Below are 16,953 nucleotides of genomic sequence, written 5' to 3'. Positions count from 1 at the left end.
GATGTGCTCGAGCCAGGACCAAAGGCCAATAAGTGCCTTAGAGCTTGTGGGGAAAGACAGTGTGTCTGTCCTGATCTAAGTGCTCTTGAGGTTGGCAGCTCTGTGGTGCACAGTGGTCGTTTATAAAGGACTATGGTGGAACCTTCCTTAGGGCTCTGAGAACTGCCTGGGGGCAGAAGTGGGCACGGCTATGCTCAACTGCCTTCCACAGAATGGAGCAATTGCAGTTCAGCTTACTGGAGCTCAGCACAACATTCAGTGTATAAACATAAAGGGTTCTAACGCTGACTTAAAAAAAAAAAAGTCAGTAACAAACACTTGCCAGCAGCTGAGGTCTGTTCTTAAGCAGCCTTGCTGCTCAGGTGAAGCAGGAGGCAAGGTCAGTCTCATGGCAAACTGGAGCTGGAGTCCAAACAGGGACAGTGGCATCAGACGAAACAGAGAGCAGATGTCCCCAAAGGTGCAGAGCACTGCTGTCCGACTGAACTTTCTGCAAGGAAGGAGCACTTCCGGCTGTGACAGTCAATGTGGCAACGGGGCACTGAAATGTGGCTCACGGGACTGAGGACTGAAGTTTTATGTTGGTTTCATTTAAACTAATTCTATCGAAAATCTGAATGGACGTCGGTGGCCTGTGGCGACTGCACTGGATGGTGCCGCTTTGGGGGGCGCCTCCCCCACACCGACTCGTTCCAGCGGCAGCTTCTTTGGCTTTCGTCAGAGCCGGGCAGGAGGCAGAGGTTCCCTCCAGAGGCCTGTTCCACAGCCTGGGCACCCATCTTCCAAGTCCAGAAACCAGTCCTCACTGAGCCGGAAGTGTAATTCTCACCTGTGTGTGGCTCTGGTTTGGCAGTCAGGATTCTGCAGAGTGTCTGTATAGTAGGAGCCCTTTCTGTGAGGTGTCTAGAAATAGCCTTTGCTCCAGGCCAGGGCTGCTGTCCCAATAGAGAAAGGCGACTGTGCATGGATTCTCCTCTCTGCTCGCTCTGTGGGACGGGGAACTGTGATCCTGTCCCTGTACCAGGGGAACGTGCCTGAAACACCTCCATCCCAAGCAGCTCTGGGAATTAGAAGCTTCTCAGCTCAGCTCCACTCAGCTAGTTATCCTGGTGCCGTAATCCTTGGCGGTGTCAGGGGAAGGGACACTCACTCGCCCTCCGGGTGACTTGCCCGCCTCGTGCTCCTCTTGCTGAGTGGGTGTCAGCTACTTCCCTGGACATTGTAAGATGGCAGCCACCAGGCAGGTGATCAGAAACTCTCCCACCTCTGGGCAAGGCAGCCCCCACACACAGGCTGTGAAAGCGGTTCCAGCGGAAAGACTGTGCCGCTGATCACCTGAACCCTGTGACTTCTCCAGGCCCGGGCCGGGGGCAGGGCTACATCCGGGACACGGGAGTCACAGGGGCTCTGCAGCCCCAGCCAGCAGCCGCATCACGGACGTCCCGGAACATGGGGCTTCAGGCATGTTTAGGGATGTGTGTAAAAGTTATCCTTTCATTGACGGAAAATTCAGAGTCAGAAAAGAACCTCATCATTTTACGTGGGTAAAAATGATGTGGACAAGTGTCTTTGTCGTCACCTTTGTATGTGGGACAGACAGACGAGCTGGCATGTGCTGAGGGGGGCGGGGGGGGGGGGAGGCTGGTGGGACAGGGAGCCACTGCATGAGAAAGGACCTCGGGAGCCAACCCACAGCACTGGGGCAGGCTATTCACATCAAAGAACCTAAATATGTCATTCTGGCTATAATGTTTTTCTCTGCCTTTCAGAAATCCTAAGACTAAAGTGCAGGGTGCCCTAAATACTACTGTGGGGGCATGCTCACTCACTCAGTTGTGTCCAGTTCTTTGCAATTCCGTGGACTGTAGCCCGCCAAGCTCCTAAGCTCCTCTGTCCATGGGGATTCTCCAGGCAAGAATCCTGGAGTGGGTTGCCATTTCCTTCTCCAGGGGAATCTTCCCAACCCAGGGACTGAACCTGCGTCTCTTGCATCTCTTGCAATGGCAGGGAGATTCGTTACTGCTGTGCCACCTGGGAAGCCCCCCTAACTATTATTAACTAGTCCTTACATGTAAGATGCAAGGAAGGCAAGCGATCATTGACTCTGGGCAAGAGAGGACCCACTAAGATTGGCTTTGGGGCAATAAAACGCACAGCACTTGCAGGCTGTCCGGTTGCTGCAGCAACACCTCGGGCCCGTGCTCACCTGTCTGCTCTCAGTGGCCGGGGTCACCTTTACCGAGGCCCGAGCTCACCTGTGCCCCGAGCGTGGCTGAAGTCGCCCTTGACCACGCGGCAGGTCTTGCCGTCCCCGCTGCAGACCCCACACCGGTCTTCCTTGGCCGCAGACCCGATGATGCCGTCACAGCCGATTTTCTAAACAAGCAGAGTGCTGGGTTATTCTGAGTGCAGCACTCAGAGGCACGCCCTGCAGGGCTGACTCTCCATGACACCCAGCAGGCTGGCGCGGGAGGGCTCACACCTCCAGAGGCCCAAGCAAATATTTTAAAACCAGCAGAGAAAAAGAATACAATCCAGCTTGTATTACGTTTGCTCTTACACCACATAGTCATCAAATACCTGCGTTAGTGTCTGTTAGGGAGGAGGGATCTGTGAAGGCCCAGGGGCCTGGAACTCAGAGTGGGGCCCAGGCCAGGCCCTTCCAGAGCCGCCCAAGGTGGGACCATGGGGAGAAGGGAAACCAGTTCCCACACCTCCCGGCACGGCCAGTTTCACAAGACCCATGATCCCCTTGGAGCTGCGTGAGTCCGTGATTCTATCTCGGCTGGAATAGCCAACAGTCTCAGAAGACACGGCAGACACCATAGTGACTTTTCTCCTGGGGTCGGGAATCCCAGAGCCCACTTGGGCCGGCTGGGCTTGAACCCCCTAGTCCTCAGTCAGGGGGATTTAGCCCAAGAAGATACCCTGCTGCTCAAACTTTTTCAAGGAGGCCTGTCTGAGGGCAGAGGAGGGTCACCCTGACCCTGGCTGGCCCCAGGGAAGCACAGTCAGTTCATAAAAAGTGGGAAAAGGTTGTGAATTCCTGTTTCTCCTTAAAAAAAAAATTCATGAGACTTTTATGGTCTGCAAAATAACATACCTGAGTTTATGTTACGGTAAACACTGGTGTGTTTAATTATTTGCTAGTTAAATTGCTAAAATGTCTCTCCACCTTTCTCCCCTGGAGTAAAGAATTCCAGAACAAGAACTGAGTCTCCACTGCCCTGTACCCTGCGTCAGGCCATGAAGGGTTCTAATCCAGACAAGCCAGGCCCAGGTGACTGCACCCCTTCTTCCTCTGTGTCCCCACTCCCACAGCGGCAGGGCACGGAGTAGAGCCAGCTGCACCGCAAATCTCCTGGAGGCGAAGGTTTGGCCCTGCAGCTCACCCACTGAACCAGAACCCTCTGTTTCATAAGGGCAGTGATTCTTAAATGTCAAGGTGCATCTAACTCACCAGGAGGGCGGCGAAAACACAGATGTAGGATCCACTCCCGGAGTTTCTGATCCAGCAGGGCTGAATGGACCTGAGTATCTCTATTTCTGTGAAGTTCCCGAGTGCTGCTGTGGCTGCTGGCCAGGACCACACTCAGAGAACCCTGGCACCGTGGCATGCTACACGAAGCACAAAAGAGGCTTCCCCGTCTCCAGGTACTCTCAGCTCTAGACTCCTCTCATACTGGTTTTCTATTACTCTCTTAATCACACTGTGGCTCAGCAATAGTGGGTCTCTGATTTGAGCAGGTACCACTGATATCTCAGTCAGGGTGTCCAGATAAAAGTTTTCTGGATACTCTAAGCTAATAGCCCTCCTGATCTGGACAGCTTTCCCCAGCCCACCAAAGGCACCTGGCAAACCTAGGGGCCACACAGTGAGTGTCTGGCAGGGCCAGGAGCAGTTCTCACCTCCTGCCTCTTGGCCCCAGGCTGGCTGGGGAACCCTGATGGCCCCAGCCTGGGACTGAGGCCACTGTAAGACCTTCTGGACAAGGTCAGGCCTCTCCCCAGAGCATGCTGGGTTTGTGAGAATTTTGAAATGCTCAGAATAGGGAAGCTAAAAGAACACCAGAAACACTACCTTTGGGAAAAGGAGATATTGGGGGAGAATCCATGCCAGAATTTCAAAAGGCTACTTGTTGTCTGGCTGAGATCGTGTGTATGTGGCTGTGTGAGCGCATGTGTGCACTTGTGTGTGTGAATATGTGCTCAGTCGCTCAGGCTCCTCTGTCTATGTAGTTTCCTGGTGAGACACGGCTAGGAGGCGAAGTCTGCATTTCAAATCTGCCAGACTAAGAATTCACCTGGATACCAGACTGACAGGCATGGGAGGAGCTTCTGGGAGGAGCAGGACAAGGGAGTCACTGGGAAGAAGGGCACCACTTTCCCAGATGATCAAACCGCTTTCCCTCCCAAGAGTCCCCTGAAAGAAGGATCTTGGGGGCAAAAGAAAGTGAGAATAAGGAAGGGCAGCAGTGCAAATGAATGCTTGCAAAGCCCCTGCATAGACAGAGCAGCACCAGGTGTCCTCGGGGGCCCGCTTCCCTGACAGGAGACACTGCCGCCGCTCCAGACAAGCAGAGGCAGGTAGGGGGCCCACGGTGAGAACCACTGTGATACTCACCATTGCTCCTGAAACATAACATAAAGAATGCTGCACGCTTGCTCAGTAGCAGGCCCCAACTGACACCGAGTTAGACCTCATGGGATCCAATGTTTAAGAATATGCAATGTTTGGAATTGATTTCTGTTTATTCAGGGATGAAGTCACCATCAGTTGGGGGCCTGGTGAGATGAGACTGTCCACAGGACTGCTGGGTGCCCTGCAGCTTTGCAACACTTGGGTATGCTTGGACTACAAGGAGCCAGTCCTCGCCTCTTTTCTGAGAGTCCAGGTTATTCACAGGTAAGTCCAGGGGCCCACTGTCAGCATCTGTTTCTCTCAGGAGGTATTGTACCATCCTTTCCAAAACATAAGCCCCCCTGCTTATATTTTCATTGGGGTGATGACTCTTGAGGGCTAAAATTAGTCTACCAAGATGGTAGGCCCTTCCACACAGTCCTCACTCAGCACCTGCTAAAGGAACAATGCCTCCTGGTCTGACCAGCTGTGGTCAATGTCCAGAACAGAGAGATGACCTCCTGGGCCCAGGAACACAAGCTCACCAAACTTCAGCACACTGCAGGCACCTGGAGGCCTGGGTAGTTCACCCATTGCCCAAGGATTTGTGTTGCTGCTGAATTCCCAGGTGAGGCTGCAGGCCCAGGGTCTCATAGAAGACCACTGGGCTAGGTTTGGAGCTCAGAGAGGGACATTCTTGGAGACAGCCACTGCTGAGAGACCCCCCCACCCGTGTCCTGAAGAAGCGTCCCCTCCCGTCAGGAAAGGTCCTGTGTCTGGAGCTCCCACTGGAGCTGTGCCCCTGAGCCAAAGCAGTTCTGGGCTGAGGACCCCTCGACAGATGTGGGGGCCTCCCTCTGCTCTTGGAAATGGGGTGCACTTACAGTGGTGCTCAGGTCAAGTAAAGAACCTATGGGAAACTCCATCATGACAGAACGTCAGGTTATAAATCCCAAAACACTTTGGTGAGGGCCTCACAGATCACCTGGATGCCGGTTTATGGCTGTTTAGAACTTCCGACTCACAGGTCTCCACCCAGGAAGCAGAGACCCAGATTTGGAACCTTCAGCATCCTTGTTTGTAGGACTCACAGCATCTTCCGTGTTAAACTGTCAAAGGCTGGATACAGGGGGAAGGTTCTCCATTATTTTCTCTTCTTTCCTTACCCAGCATTCTGCTTTAATCTTAAAAACTAGCTTCTTCTGTTAAAACTTCACCTCTCAGAACAGAAGTGTCCTCAGACATGACTTCAGATTGTAGCCAGCTGGCTTCTGGATTAGGGAAAAGCTACCTGGCAGGTGGGCAGTCAGCTTCTCTTCTGAAAATGCTGTGCTAATGCTAATGCATGAACTGAGGAGAGTTACACATTTGGATATGAGCCTCAGTTTTCCCATTCTAAAAATGAGAGTATTAACCTCAGCCTCTGAGGGTTGCTGCAGAAATTACCTCTGTTCTGGTTGGAGAAACCCAAGCTCACCTCTCAGGCCCAGATGAGAGGTGGGCCCTGTTGGGATGGATGGAGCCTGCTCCTGGGCCACCTTCCTTCTACGGGGCTGTGGGACAAGCTCCCCCTCCTCCAATCTGAGCAGAGTAGGACTCAACAGGTAATTGTCATCTCTCCCTTTTCTGCCACAGACTCCCTCCTCTCCAGAAAAGGCAGAGGGGAAGGAGAAGGCAGGCAGGACTACATCTTCCCTCTCTGCACACGAGCCAAGTGCAGAGGCCCATGTGCAGGCGGGCTCGCCTCTAATGTCAAGCAGCCCCACCTGCAGCAGGTCGTGGTCTGTCCCCGTGGGAGTCTCAGGTCAGGTACACAGAGGGATGCGGGCAGGGTCACCCTGCAAGTTAATTCTTCGGGGCACCCAGGGGCTGGGACAGTTTTGCGTGCTGTGCTCTCTGCCTGGTATCATTTTAGATGACAACTGCATTTAAAGGCAGGGCATGCATGTCTCTGAACAGCAGTGAATCTGAAAACCAAGGGGCAACAGCCAGACTTGGAGATCTGCCAACAGTGGTATTTCCTCCCTCTGCTACAGCGTAGTTCAAGAAACACATTATATACTTGGAAGAGGCTGGATTCTCCACTCTCCCCGCCCCCCGCCCAGATGCTGACTGTCACAGGAGATTTAATGACTGTTTATGAGGTTTGGTGTTCTAGAGGACAAGATGACAAAACCAAAGGAAACTCCAAACAATTCACTCTTGCGTCTTCCCATTTATCCCAGGGATCACTTTTCCACATACACTAGGAAAACCTGCTACCCGTTTCAGAGCTTTCAAAGCAGTTGCTAGTCAGCATCTGTTGGTCAGAGCCCTGTTCTGCTGACGAGCCAGGGTGCGTGTGGCACCAAGGGGAGGACACTGTCCAGGGTGTACTTAACCAAAGGTTCAGGATGGCTGGGACCTGGCGGGAAAGGCACAAGTTCTTTCAGTAAAGATAGTTCCTACGGAACATGCAAAAAGCCCAGGAGAGCATTAGTACTCAGCGCTGTGTTCTGGAGGATGGGGAAGGATGGACCATGAACAGCACAGAAGTGAGGAATATCCACTTCAGTGCTAGAAAACCTGAATGCTTTCCCTGGCATCCTGCCCCTGTCGATGGACGATCACCAGCCACAGATAACCTCCTGGTCACCATATCCACTGACCATGTCTCCATCCTCATCTTTGGCCAGTCACCCTTTAGCATCTGACTCCCCATCTGTGCTGTGCATTGATTCATTCACCCAAAGCATGGTCCCGTGCCTGTTCTGTGCCAGACCAGGAATAAAGATGCTAAGACAGAGGCCGAGTAGGGGGCAGACTGTTGTGTGCTTCTCCCGGGCCCCGTGGATGGCTCTGCCCCCTCCTCTCTTGCCCTGGACTCTGCAGAAGCGGGTAGCTCTTGTGCCCCTTCTGCTCCTGATTTTCCTGGTAACGTCACCTTCTCCTTAAGCTGCAACCATCACTCACGTGCAGACGGCTCTTAAACCTCATACTTGCCCCCCACCCAGGCTCACGGGAGGCTGGTCTGCTGAAAATCTGTACTCCCCCTGACTCTCCGGCCAGGACACTGACCTCAGTGTGGCCACCCTGAGACACCGGCTCCTCCTCTGTAGCTGCCGGCCCCGGACTTCTCAGTTCAGGACACCTCCGCCCGCTCTCCTGGAACTCACAGACACGGCCGCCTTCCCAGCCCCAACCCGAGCCCTCCAGGCCGCTTCCAGTCCTCTTCTTGATACACTCACTCAGGTGCTGGCTCAAGGCTTGCGACCCCTCCGGTGTCTGTTTCTTGTCTGTACTCATGGCCACTACCCAGGTGAGGCCTGATTACTCAGCAAAGGGCTGATCACATGGGTTTTCTCTCTTCTGCTCCAGGACTAACCCTCACTGGGGAAGATGAGCAGGTCGTGGCCATGGACCCCACTGCCTGGTGAGCATGCCTGCGTTTCCTTGATCTCATCCAAACCCCTTGGCTGCTCTCCCTCCTCCTCCTGGAGTACACTGTGGCCCACCGCCTCCCACCTGCTCCCACGAGCTCCACCACCAGAAGAAACCCGGAGCCCCACTGCCACTGGCCAGGCCCTGCACAGCCTGGGCCCTGGTGCCTCCCACTACCCACCCCTGTTTCTGGAAGGCCCGGCCTACCCCCTGCGTCCTGCGAGGAGCACTGGCCCCACCCCAAGTCTCCACCGGCCGGCTCTATCTCTTCACAGGGCTCTGCCATGCCACCCACAGCTTACTTTCCATGACCCTGTTTCCCTCCTCACATGGGCCAGACTGAGGGGATGACCGGGTCTGTGAGTGTACATGTTCCTCGTCTGCACCGTGTGTGGGGACTGGGACCCTCTTGGTCCTGCCGAGCACTGCACGCCCAGCATACCGCCCAGTGCATGGAATGTTCTTTCTGCTCTTTCTAAACCCAATCTCTCACCAGCTCTTGATCATACCTTCACCTGTGGTTGTTAGGGTTTCACGAGTCGGTCTTACCTTCCCACAGATGGACCATAAGCCTAGGAAAGAGGGTGTCTTATAAACCTGTGTTCTTGTCCTCACCCCAAACACAGTGGCCTGCGTGGTAGGGAGCACAGAACGCATGTTCAATGAAAGCATACCAATGCCGACCTCTCATCAAGCTGGGGGAACAGGAGGCTTCAGTTTTCAAACCAAGTCCTCTGCCTTCTCTTCTGCACCACCAGCCGGACAGCACAGTGCATTCCCTCAACCATGCCGTTTTACCTTCTCATGTTTGAACTGGGACTTCCTCACACAGATTTCAGTGGTCCTCATTTGTGTTCATGTTCCTGGCTGAGAGGAGAAGCACTTCCTTTCTTCAGCTTAATGGCTATCTTCCAACCACTGCCCCTCTCTCTCTGCTGTTAGAGGGACATCACTGACTTCTTACTTTAAATTTAATTGCTGCCTTCAGCCAGCGATGCTGACTCCTCCTGGCCTCTCCTGGGCTCCCAGGTCACTCCACCAAGTCTTGCTGGGCTCGTCTTCCTCCTTCTGGCCTTTACTCTCGTCCTGCTAAACTGCACCTCATTTCTTCAGAAGGATGCATGGAAAATAAAATTTCTGAGTTCTTCCATGTCCCAAAATTATTTTGCCTGCATGCTTGGTTGATCATTTGGCTGCATACAGAATTCTGTAATTATCTCAATTTTCTTGCCAGGGTCAGTTTTCCTGTTTGTTTTTCTTGGTCTTTTCTAATTCGTGCTGCTGGTTTTCTTCAGGGAGCTGATGATCTCTGGCTGACCACTTGTATTTAAGAATGAGGCACAGATGGCCAAGTGACGGACCACTTTGGATGCAGGGTGGCAGGCTTCCATTCGGGCCAGGCAGGAGGGAAGCTGGACTCTGCCCTTAGTCCCAGAGGGTGGGCACTGCTCTGGAGCACTGAGGTCCCTTCCCTGCTCCAGCTGCCCTTGAACAGCTTATCACATGACTTTGGGAAAAAGCTTGAAGATAATTCCCTAACAGCTTGTCAAGCTCCAAGTCCCAGGCCAGGCATGGTCACCAACCGTGACTCACTGTTTGCAGCCAGCTCCTCACTTCCACCCTCCATTCCCAAGTCCTAGACTTCCTCAAGCTTCTTGCTTTCTTTTCGGTGTGACTCTCCATCTGTTCCAGCTTTGGCCTCTGTTCCTTCAGTAAAACTTCCATCCACTTCTGCGTTCTTGTCAAAGGATGGCCTCTGCTTTTCTTCACCACCATGGTGTGTGCTATGCTGCCTTAACCATTGGGTTAATGGAGTCCTGGGATGGAAGAGGGGTGACCATGTGGCTTAGTCTACAGGCTTAATCCGAAAGTTGCTATGGGAGGTTAATCAGGTGAAAGGGATGCAGGGTATGACATCAGAGGTGTAAGCACTGCTTTGGATAAAGGTCTGGCACCAGTAATCACACACTTCAGGGTGTCAGCTGAAGGGTGAAAAGCAGCAACCAGGTGGGCATATTGAAACACCTACCCATACATAAACACCCAGTAAAGCTTCCTGCAAGGAGATCCAACCAGTCCATCCTAAAGGAAATCAGTCCTGAATATTCATTGGAAGGACTGATGCTGAAGCTGAAACTCGAATACTGTGGCCACCTGATGAGAAGAACTGACCCATTGGAAAAGACCCTGATGCTGGGCAAGATTGAATGCAGGAGGAGAAGGGGACGACAGAGGATGAGATATTTGGATGGCATCACTGACTCAATGGACATGAGTTTGAGCAAGCTCCGGGAGCTGGTGATGGATGGGGAAGCCTGACATGTTGCAATCCATGGGGTTGCAAAGAGTTGGACACAGCTGAATAATTGAACTGAACTCAACTGAGAGCTTCCTGCATGCTTGTGACCCCTTCTTTACACAATGGGACTCTGAAGTCAGAGTCTCTTATAAATCTCCAAAATCCCATCAGTAATTCTACTTGCCTAGTAGAAAACCACTGTACACAAAATAAGAGATAAATAAATTCTGGACATTGAAAATGGTCCATTGAAATGGGCTCCAGGTTCCAGAATCACTTAAGTCCCTAAGAGCCAGTGACCCACCCAGTCTTCTTTTATTCTTTGTGAAATGCAATCAGAGACTGTCTGTCCTTCAAGATAGCTCTCTGGAGAACACAGATTATCAGATACCATCCCTTCACTGAAGAAGCTTACAGGCCCTGAAGGTGTTTTGCTGTTCATCAAACAAGGGATCCATACATGAGCTAGCGTCCCAAGGAAACGTGACTGCAGTTAGAGCACGCTGGCTGCAAGTATACATAAGCTGATGAAGCCAAACACATCTGGCCCCAGACGAGTTCAGCTGTTTGACTCACCCCTTACCGGTCAGCAGCTTTGAGGCAAGTTGCACATTAGAGGGATATTAACTTGATTTCTTTGCTTCTGGAGGCCAACAAGAGGAATCATTAATGATGGGACTCCTGATTTATAGGGACTTGCTGAAAAATAGACAATGTTTGTGTTTCTTCCCCCAACTCACTCGCACTTTTATGAGCACTGTTAAGTTTCATTTTAGCATGTTAAGTAATTTGTGACTCACTGAAATGAAACTCAACTTGGTCCTCATAAAACAGAGTAAAATGGTATTTCCATGTTTCATGTTATGGTTTGAATCAGCCTGCTATTTGGAGCTCAGTGGAATCTTCTCAAAAGGCCATTTTGGAGCCTCTTGTCCCTGCCATTCCCCACCAACTAGTCACCATGCTTCTCAGAATTTCCCAGAACTCCTTCCGCTACCCTAAAATAGCAAAATTTACAGCTGCAGAGAACAGCAGGAAAAGCTAACAAGTAAACCACAGCAGCATTTCCGTAGTGCTGTCTTACATAAAGCATGGAAGATTTCTACCTTTTTCCACTATAATTAGGTGATGGCATCAATGAACAGGTCAGACCCTCTGCTCACAAACCCCCTAAGGTTTCTTTTTATTAATAATACTATTCTCCTTAACCAACATTCCTTGCCTGACTCATTTACAAGGACCACAGAAATCCAGAACTTTCCACTTTGGCAATCACTATAACTAAGCATAAATACTATATTTGTATTTAATTTCTTACAGTCTTACTTAAACATGCTTAATGGTATTATAAAACTTCATTACTAATTTGAATTTCTGTGAGTACTGAGTTAACCATGGGCAAAAGTAAACCTTCACAGATTCCCTCTGAAGAATGAGCACTATTAGAAAAATTACAGATGGGATTTAACTTCCTTCAGAAAGCCAGTTTCTCTCATGAGGTGCTTGCTGGTAGGTGCTGATGCCACCTGCCAGGACAGTGGCCTTCTGCGAGGACTGGTGGGCTGCCTGGAGGCAGTGGGTCACTGGGGGGGGCATCCATGTAGAGGTGATGGTACTTCCAAGAACAAGCATGGGTCTCCCCACTGTCAGGATGAGGCTCCAAGGATCATGAACCCCATCCACTGTAGTGCACCGTGAAAGGGGCCACTGTCTGCACCTCTGCGCTCCCCAGCGCCCCTGCCTGGAGGGGCTGTGCTGGTTAGCGCTAGTCTCAGCGCAGGGTGAGTAAATATGATGGAGATGGTGGAAGAGCCATTTGAGATGGACTCGGAGGTGGTAACGGGATAGAGGTGGGAGCAGAAAGGCAAGTGTACACATGGCATCCCTGTCACACTCAAGCGCAAGCCTGGCTCAATGGTTCCCTGATGGGGTTTTGTAGATTTATAAGAGACTTAAAGCTATTAGAATACCTTGGGTGGCCTCATGAACACCCAGCTGTACTCACAAAAGAGCTGAGAGTTTTGCTCTCATGGCACAGGGGAGCCTCTCTAATTGAAAAGGCTGTAATAAGAACTAAGATTGTGGAAAGGTCACACTGGCACTCACTGCCTAGAGCTGAAATCATGAATGGCCTTTTAACATGGACCCCGCTGGCCAGAAAATGTCAGGATGCTTAGAATTGTTTCCACATTGGTAAGAACACTGCAGAAAACGCTGCTGAGAGGCTGGAGGTGGCTCAGCTGGTGCTGCTTTAAAGAACACACGTGCTTTTAACTTGGGATATGTTTGCTAAAGGAACATACATACTTGGGCCGCACTGTGGTCCCTGCAAGTGTATGTTGTAATTTATGATGGAAACAAATCTCGCACTTGACTTGTTAGCAGGTTTACCGAGAAGCAGAACCATCAGCAATTTCTCATTTCAACGATAATGATAAGATCCTGGTTCACACTGCCCGAGGCTCTGTACATTCTTTGCTACAACATGGCAGCCCCAAGGGCCCATCACCCCTCCTTCCCTGGGAGGGTGCCTGGCCAAGGCTCTTGGGCACCAAGTGTCTATCGCCCTCACATATTTATATTTGATAACAATGCCACACAGTGCCAAAGGAATCTGGACATTGTCAAGTTTTTCCCTGAAAAATTCCAGTCTTGGACTAGTTTGGACTTTGCAAGGGGGAAAAAATCCACTAGGGTTAAAATCATTGGCATCCTCTCTCCTTTCTCTTTTTGCCTTCTTAAATGACATCTTTCATCACGCTAGTGAATCACAGATATCTAACACCAGGATGGGTTTGTGGATCATATTCCAGTGAGTGGAGCCCCAAAGCCAGGCATATTCACCTCCCTAGGTACCACCTGTGAAGGCATCAGCTCAGTTGCACTATGTCTTTGACAGCTAAACAAGCAAAGCTTGCCCCCAAACACACACTCATGTACATCCTCCAGTCCACCTAGCAGCCTACCTGCTCTTCCCTTTGTCATGATGTCCAAAGTTACTCTAAGATGTTTGTGATGATCATGTTGCCACTGCTCTTTCAGCACCTCAACTCTTGGCTGGCTCAGTCACTGCTGAGGGAGGGAGGGGGTGCCAGGCTGCAAGAGGCAACACCACCCGCGGGATGCCTTCTTGAGAAAGTCCACTCACCCAGGCCTCCTGAGGCCTCTGCCATCCCACGCTCCCCCTGGAGGGAGCCTCCCCTCCAAAACCCTGCCAAGGACACAAGGAAAACACATCACCTGGCACCTGCCATGCACGCAGAGATCCGTCTCGTAGGGCCCGCAGGGCGTGCCGTCCAGGACTCTATCGGCCACCAGCAGAGGGGACTCCTTCCCAAGGGGTGAGCAGTAGAGTTCACACGGCTTATCTGAGGAGGGAAAGGGGTGGACATTGACGTGGGAAGGGTCTTGGGTGCCAGGTGGGGTGCAGATGCTTGTAGGCGCAGGCCAGTCCAAGAGATGAGAAGTTGGCATGGGACCGAGGTCACAGGAACAGGGCACACGCTGCACCCACCCCTTTGAACACGTGACCCAGAAAATGGAAAAAGACCCTCCTCTGACTCAGGGGAACGATACGCAGAAGTGAGGGCACTGTGGGCTTTTCTTCAGGTTGTTTTCTTTATCCTTTGCAAAGATACAGTATTTCTTTTTCCTTAAAGTACTTAAAAACACCAGGCTGAACAAACATTTTGTGGAGTGCTAACCTCTAAGCAAGTTGAATATTTACCAAGGGTGGGCCTGGGGTGGGGAAGGGAGAGGAGGCGGCCTCCCAGCAAGGGGAACGGCCATGGGGTGTCTCCAGAGTAGTGGCTTTTGCTGAAGTTTTAGTGCCCCTCAACCACTGGATAAAAGCTGCGGGGCTGTGCTATGCAGCAAGCAGGTCCTGGAAGAAATGGTGTAGGAATAAGGAACAGAAAGGGGACACATGAGTCTCTAGGACAACTTGTAAGAGCCATTTCCCCAGGCACGATGGAAACCCTGATTTCTCCTGCTGCTGCTAGAGCCAAATGCCCTCCCAGAACATGCCATGATCTCACACCTTTACCTAGATTGTTCTCTCTGCCTGGAAATTCCTCCATGCATTTAGCTGTCTGGAATATTTCTGGCACCCCAGAAGCTTCTACCCCAGAGCCCTCTCTTCTCATGCCACCTCTGACTTGCAATCTCCACCTGCACTTTGCACACACCTCCATTAGAGCCCTCAAGTCCTACTGTCTGGGATTTCTTATAAGGTGAGTCCTTTTGCTACGTAAGTTTGAAGGGGGTGGGTTGCAAATTACCTTTAGATTAAAGAACTGATGGAAATTGGAGCCCTTGGAGGACAAGGAATCAAACTTTCATCTTTGGTCAGTCCCAGGATCTGCCTCACAGAAAGACTTGGTAAATATTTTCATCTTTTGGTATAAACTTCAGAGTCAGTTTGTTGATAGCCCCAAAATGACCTGCTGGTATTTTGACCAGGATTACTTAATTTATAGATCAAACTGGAAAGAACTGGCATCTTGATATCTTTCCACTGACATGGAATATTTCCCCATTTATATAATTGTTTTGTTTCATTCATCAGAGTTTTATAGCTTTCCTCATACAGATATTATACATATTTTGTTAGATTTAAACCTGATTATTTCATTTTAGGGGTGCTAATGTAAACAGCATTGTGTTTTTAAGAATTTCAGTAGTGTTCCTTTTACTTCTTGGCTGAGAGGCATGGAATGCAGGATCTTAGTTCCTTGACCAGGGATTGGACCCATGACCCCGTAGGGGAAGCAGAGTCTTAACCATCAGACTGCCAGGGAAGTCCCTGGCATTGTGTTTTTAATTTCAAACTCCACGTGCTCATTGCTATTATATAAGGAAGTGACTGACTTTTGCACATGTTGTATCCTGCAACTTTGTTATAATCCAGGAGGTTTTTTGTTTTCTGTTGACTCTTTTGGATATTCTACACAGATTATTATGCCATCTGCAAACAAAGATATTTTTCTTTTTCCCCAGCAAAGATAGTTTTCTTTTTCCCCAATCTATGGCAGAAAGTGAAGAGGAACTAAAAGCCTCTTGATGAAAGTGAAAGAGGAGAGGCTTCTGGAGCTGACATGGCCTCAGTTTAGGCTTTGGCATCCTAGCTGGAGAGGTCTTGTCAGAGCAGACATGTTGCCTCGGCCAGGTTCACTTTTGTGATTGGGTGACAGTCACTAAACTCCCACTGTGCTCAGCACCTTTCCATTGAGCTCGTCTCCCATGTAGGGCTACTGACCAACATGTCCACTGGGAATCCTGTCTTAGAACACTAGAAAGGAGTTATAGGGGTAGAGTGCAGATGTTCAACTTGGCTGATCCAGTTAGTTGTGGGGGAAAAAAAATCAACTGTGAAGGGTAGTTTCCCAAGTAAGCAAAGTAACAATGCTTCATTTAATAAATGTGGATGGAGGACCTCTCTGACACAAGGCACTGTTCTAGCACTGCTTGGGAAAGAAAGATGAATCACGCATGCTTTTCAAGGCCCTGGTGGTCTTGTGGACAAATAAATAGCAAACTCCTGATGAGGCAGACTGTGAAAATACTCACAGGTCTGATCTGAGCTGTCAGAGGACAGGCATACTGGAAAGAATGATCCATTCCCCCAGGTGGCAGGCTGAGGTCACCTGTCCCTCCATTTAGATGGAATAACCCAAGATGACGGTCAGTGAAAGAACTATGGGAGACTGAAATGTAAACTGAGGTCAGGTTCTGGGAGGCTAATTTGACAAGAATTTTGGGGTGCTCTTTGGGGTGCTCTTTGGGACCCTGAGGTTTCCTGTGAGCATGTCGGGGAGCCACTGGGAGAGGGGCAACACAGAGTCCCAATCTTGAATGGATGGATATACCTTCTCCACAGGCTTCCTCTAGTGTTTCATTGTAAGGATGGATCCCTTGGCCAAAGCAGTTTCAAAATGAAGGATTACATTTAAACTGAAGAGCTGCCTCAATATCTGCAGTAACTGAGCTTTGAGGAGATTCATTCAACTACAGTGATAATGACAATGGTGATGATGATGATAAAATCATAAATGACATTTTCTGCTGTGTGCCTTGCAGCGTGCTAAGCAGTGTCTATGCATTTCAGGAGGCTGCTGTCATCACTCCATCTTACAGCTGAGCACGTGAGGCTCAGAGGATATGCGTGGCTACCCAGAGTCCCTTGCCGGGCAGGGCCAACCCCTGGTTTATCACTGTTTTCCTTCTGAATTGAGAACTCTGGGACTCAACTGTACCAAAGATACCATGCTGAAAACAAACCACCACTTTTAAGAACTTCTCTGGCTTCTGAGTATATACGGTGATTTAGGCAGAAAAGAAAACGGATTTGGGTAGAAAAGTAGAGGCTCTTTGAGGTAAGTTAGAAAGACCAGACTTGAAAGGGATGAAGATGGTCCTCCCTGGTTCTTTGATGTGAACATCAGGGAAGTAGAGACTCTGCAAATCAGGGGATCCTAACCTCAGATGGAGGGATTCTGACACGAGCCCAGGAAGAAGGTACACTCAACTCTACTCTCCCACCTGCAGAAACTGTCCTTCATGGCTTGGGCAGTCTGGAGAGCCTCAAGCCCCACAACAGAGCCCAGAGGTAACA

General features: G+C 50.4%; 1 protein-coding gene across 4 annotated transcripts in view; it reads right to left on the bottom strand.

Moving 5' to 3' along the window:
• Window positions 1-16,953, bottom strand: part of ADAMTS17 (ADAM metallopeptidase with thrombospondin type 1 motif 17) — a 392,113-nt gene that overhangs the window by 103,740 nt on the left and 271,420 nt on the right. For all 4 annotated transcript variants that reach the window (XM_042235032.1, XM_042235035.1, XM_042235033.1 and 1 more), the window contains exons 14-15: window positions 13,581-13,708; window positions 2,256-2,376 (exon numbers count right to left, since the gene is read on the bottom strand). In XM_042235032.1, coding sequence (XP_042090966.1) covers window positions 2,256-2,376; window positions 13,581-13,708 — 249 coding nt within the window. The remainder of the gene's footprint in view (window positions 1-2,255; window positions 2,377-13,580; window positions 13,709-16,953) is intronic.

This window comes from Ovis aries, chromosome 18 (assembly GCF_016772045.2).
Source record: "Ovis aries strain OAR_USU_Benz2616 breed Rambouillet chromosome 18, ARS-UI_Ramb_v3.0, whole genome shotgun sequence".
NCBI lineage: Eukaryota > Metazoa > Chordata > Mammalia > Artiodactyla > Bovidae > Ovis > Ovis aries.
The sequence above is the reverse complement of the archived record's forward strand: the minus strand, read 5'-3'. Positions and strand labels throughout refer to the sequence as shown.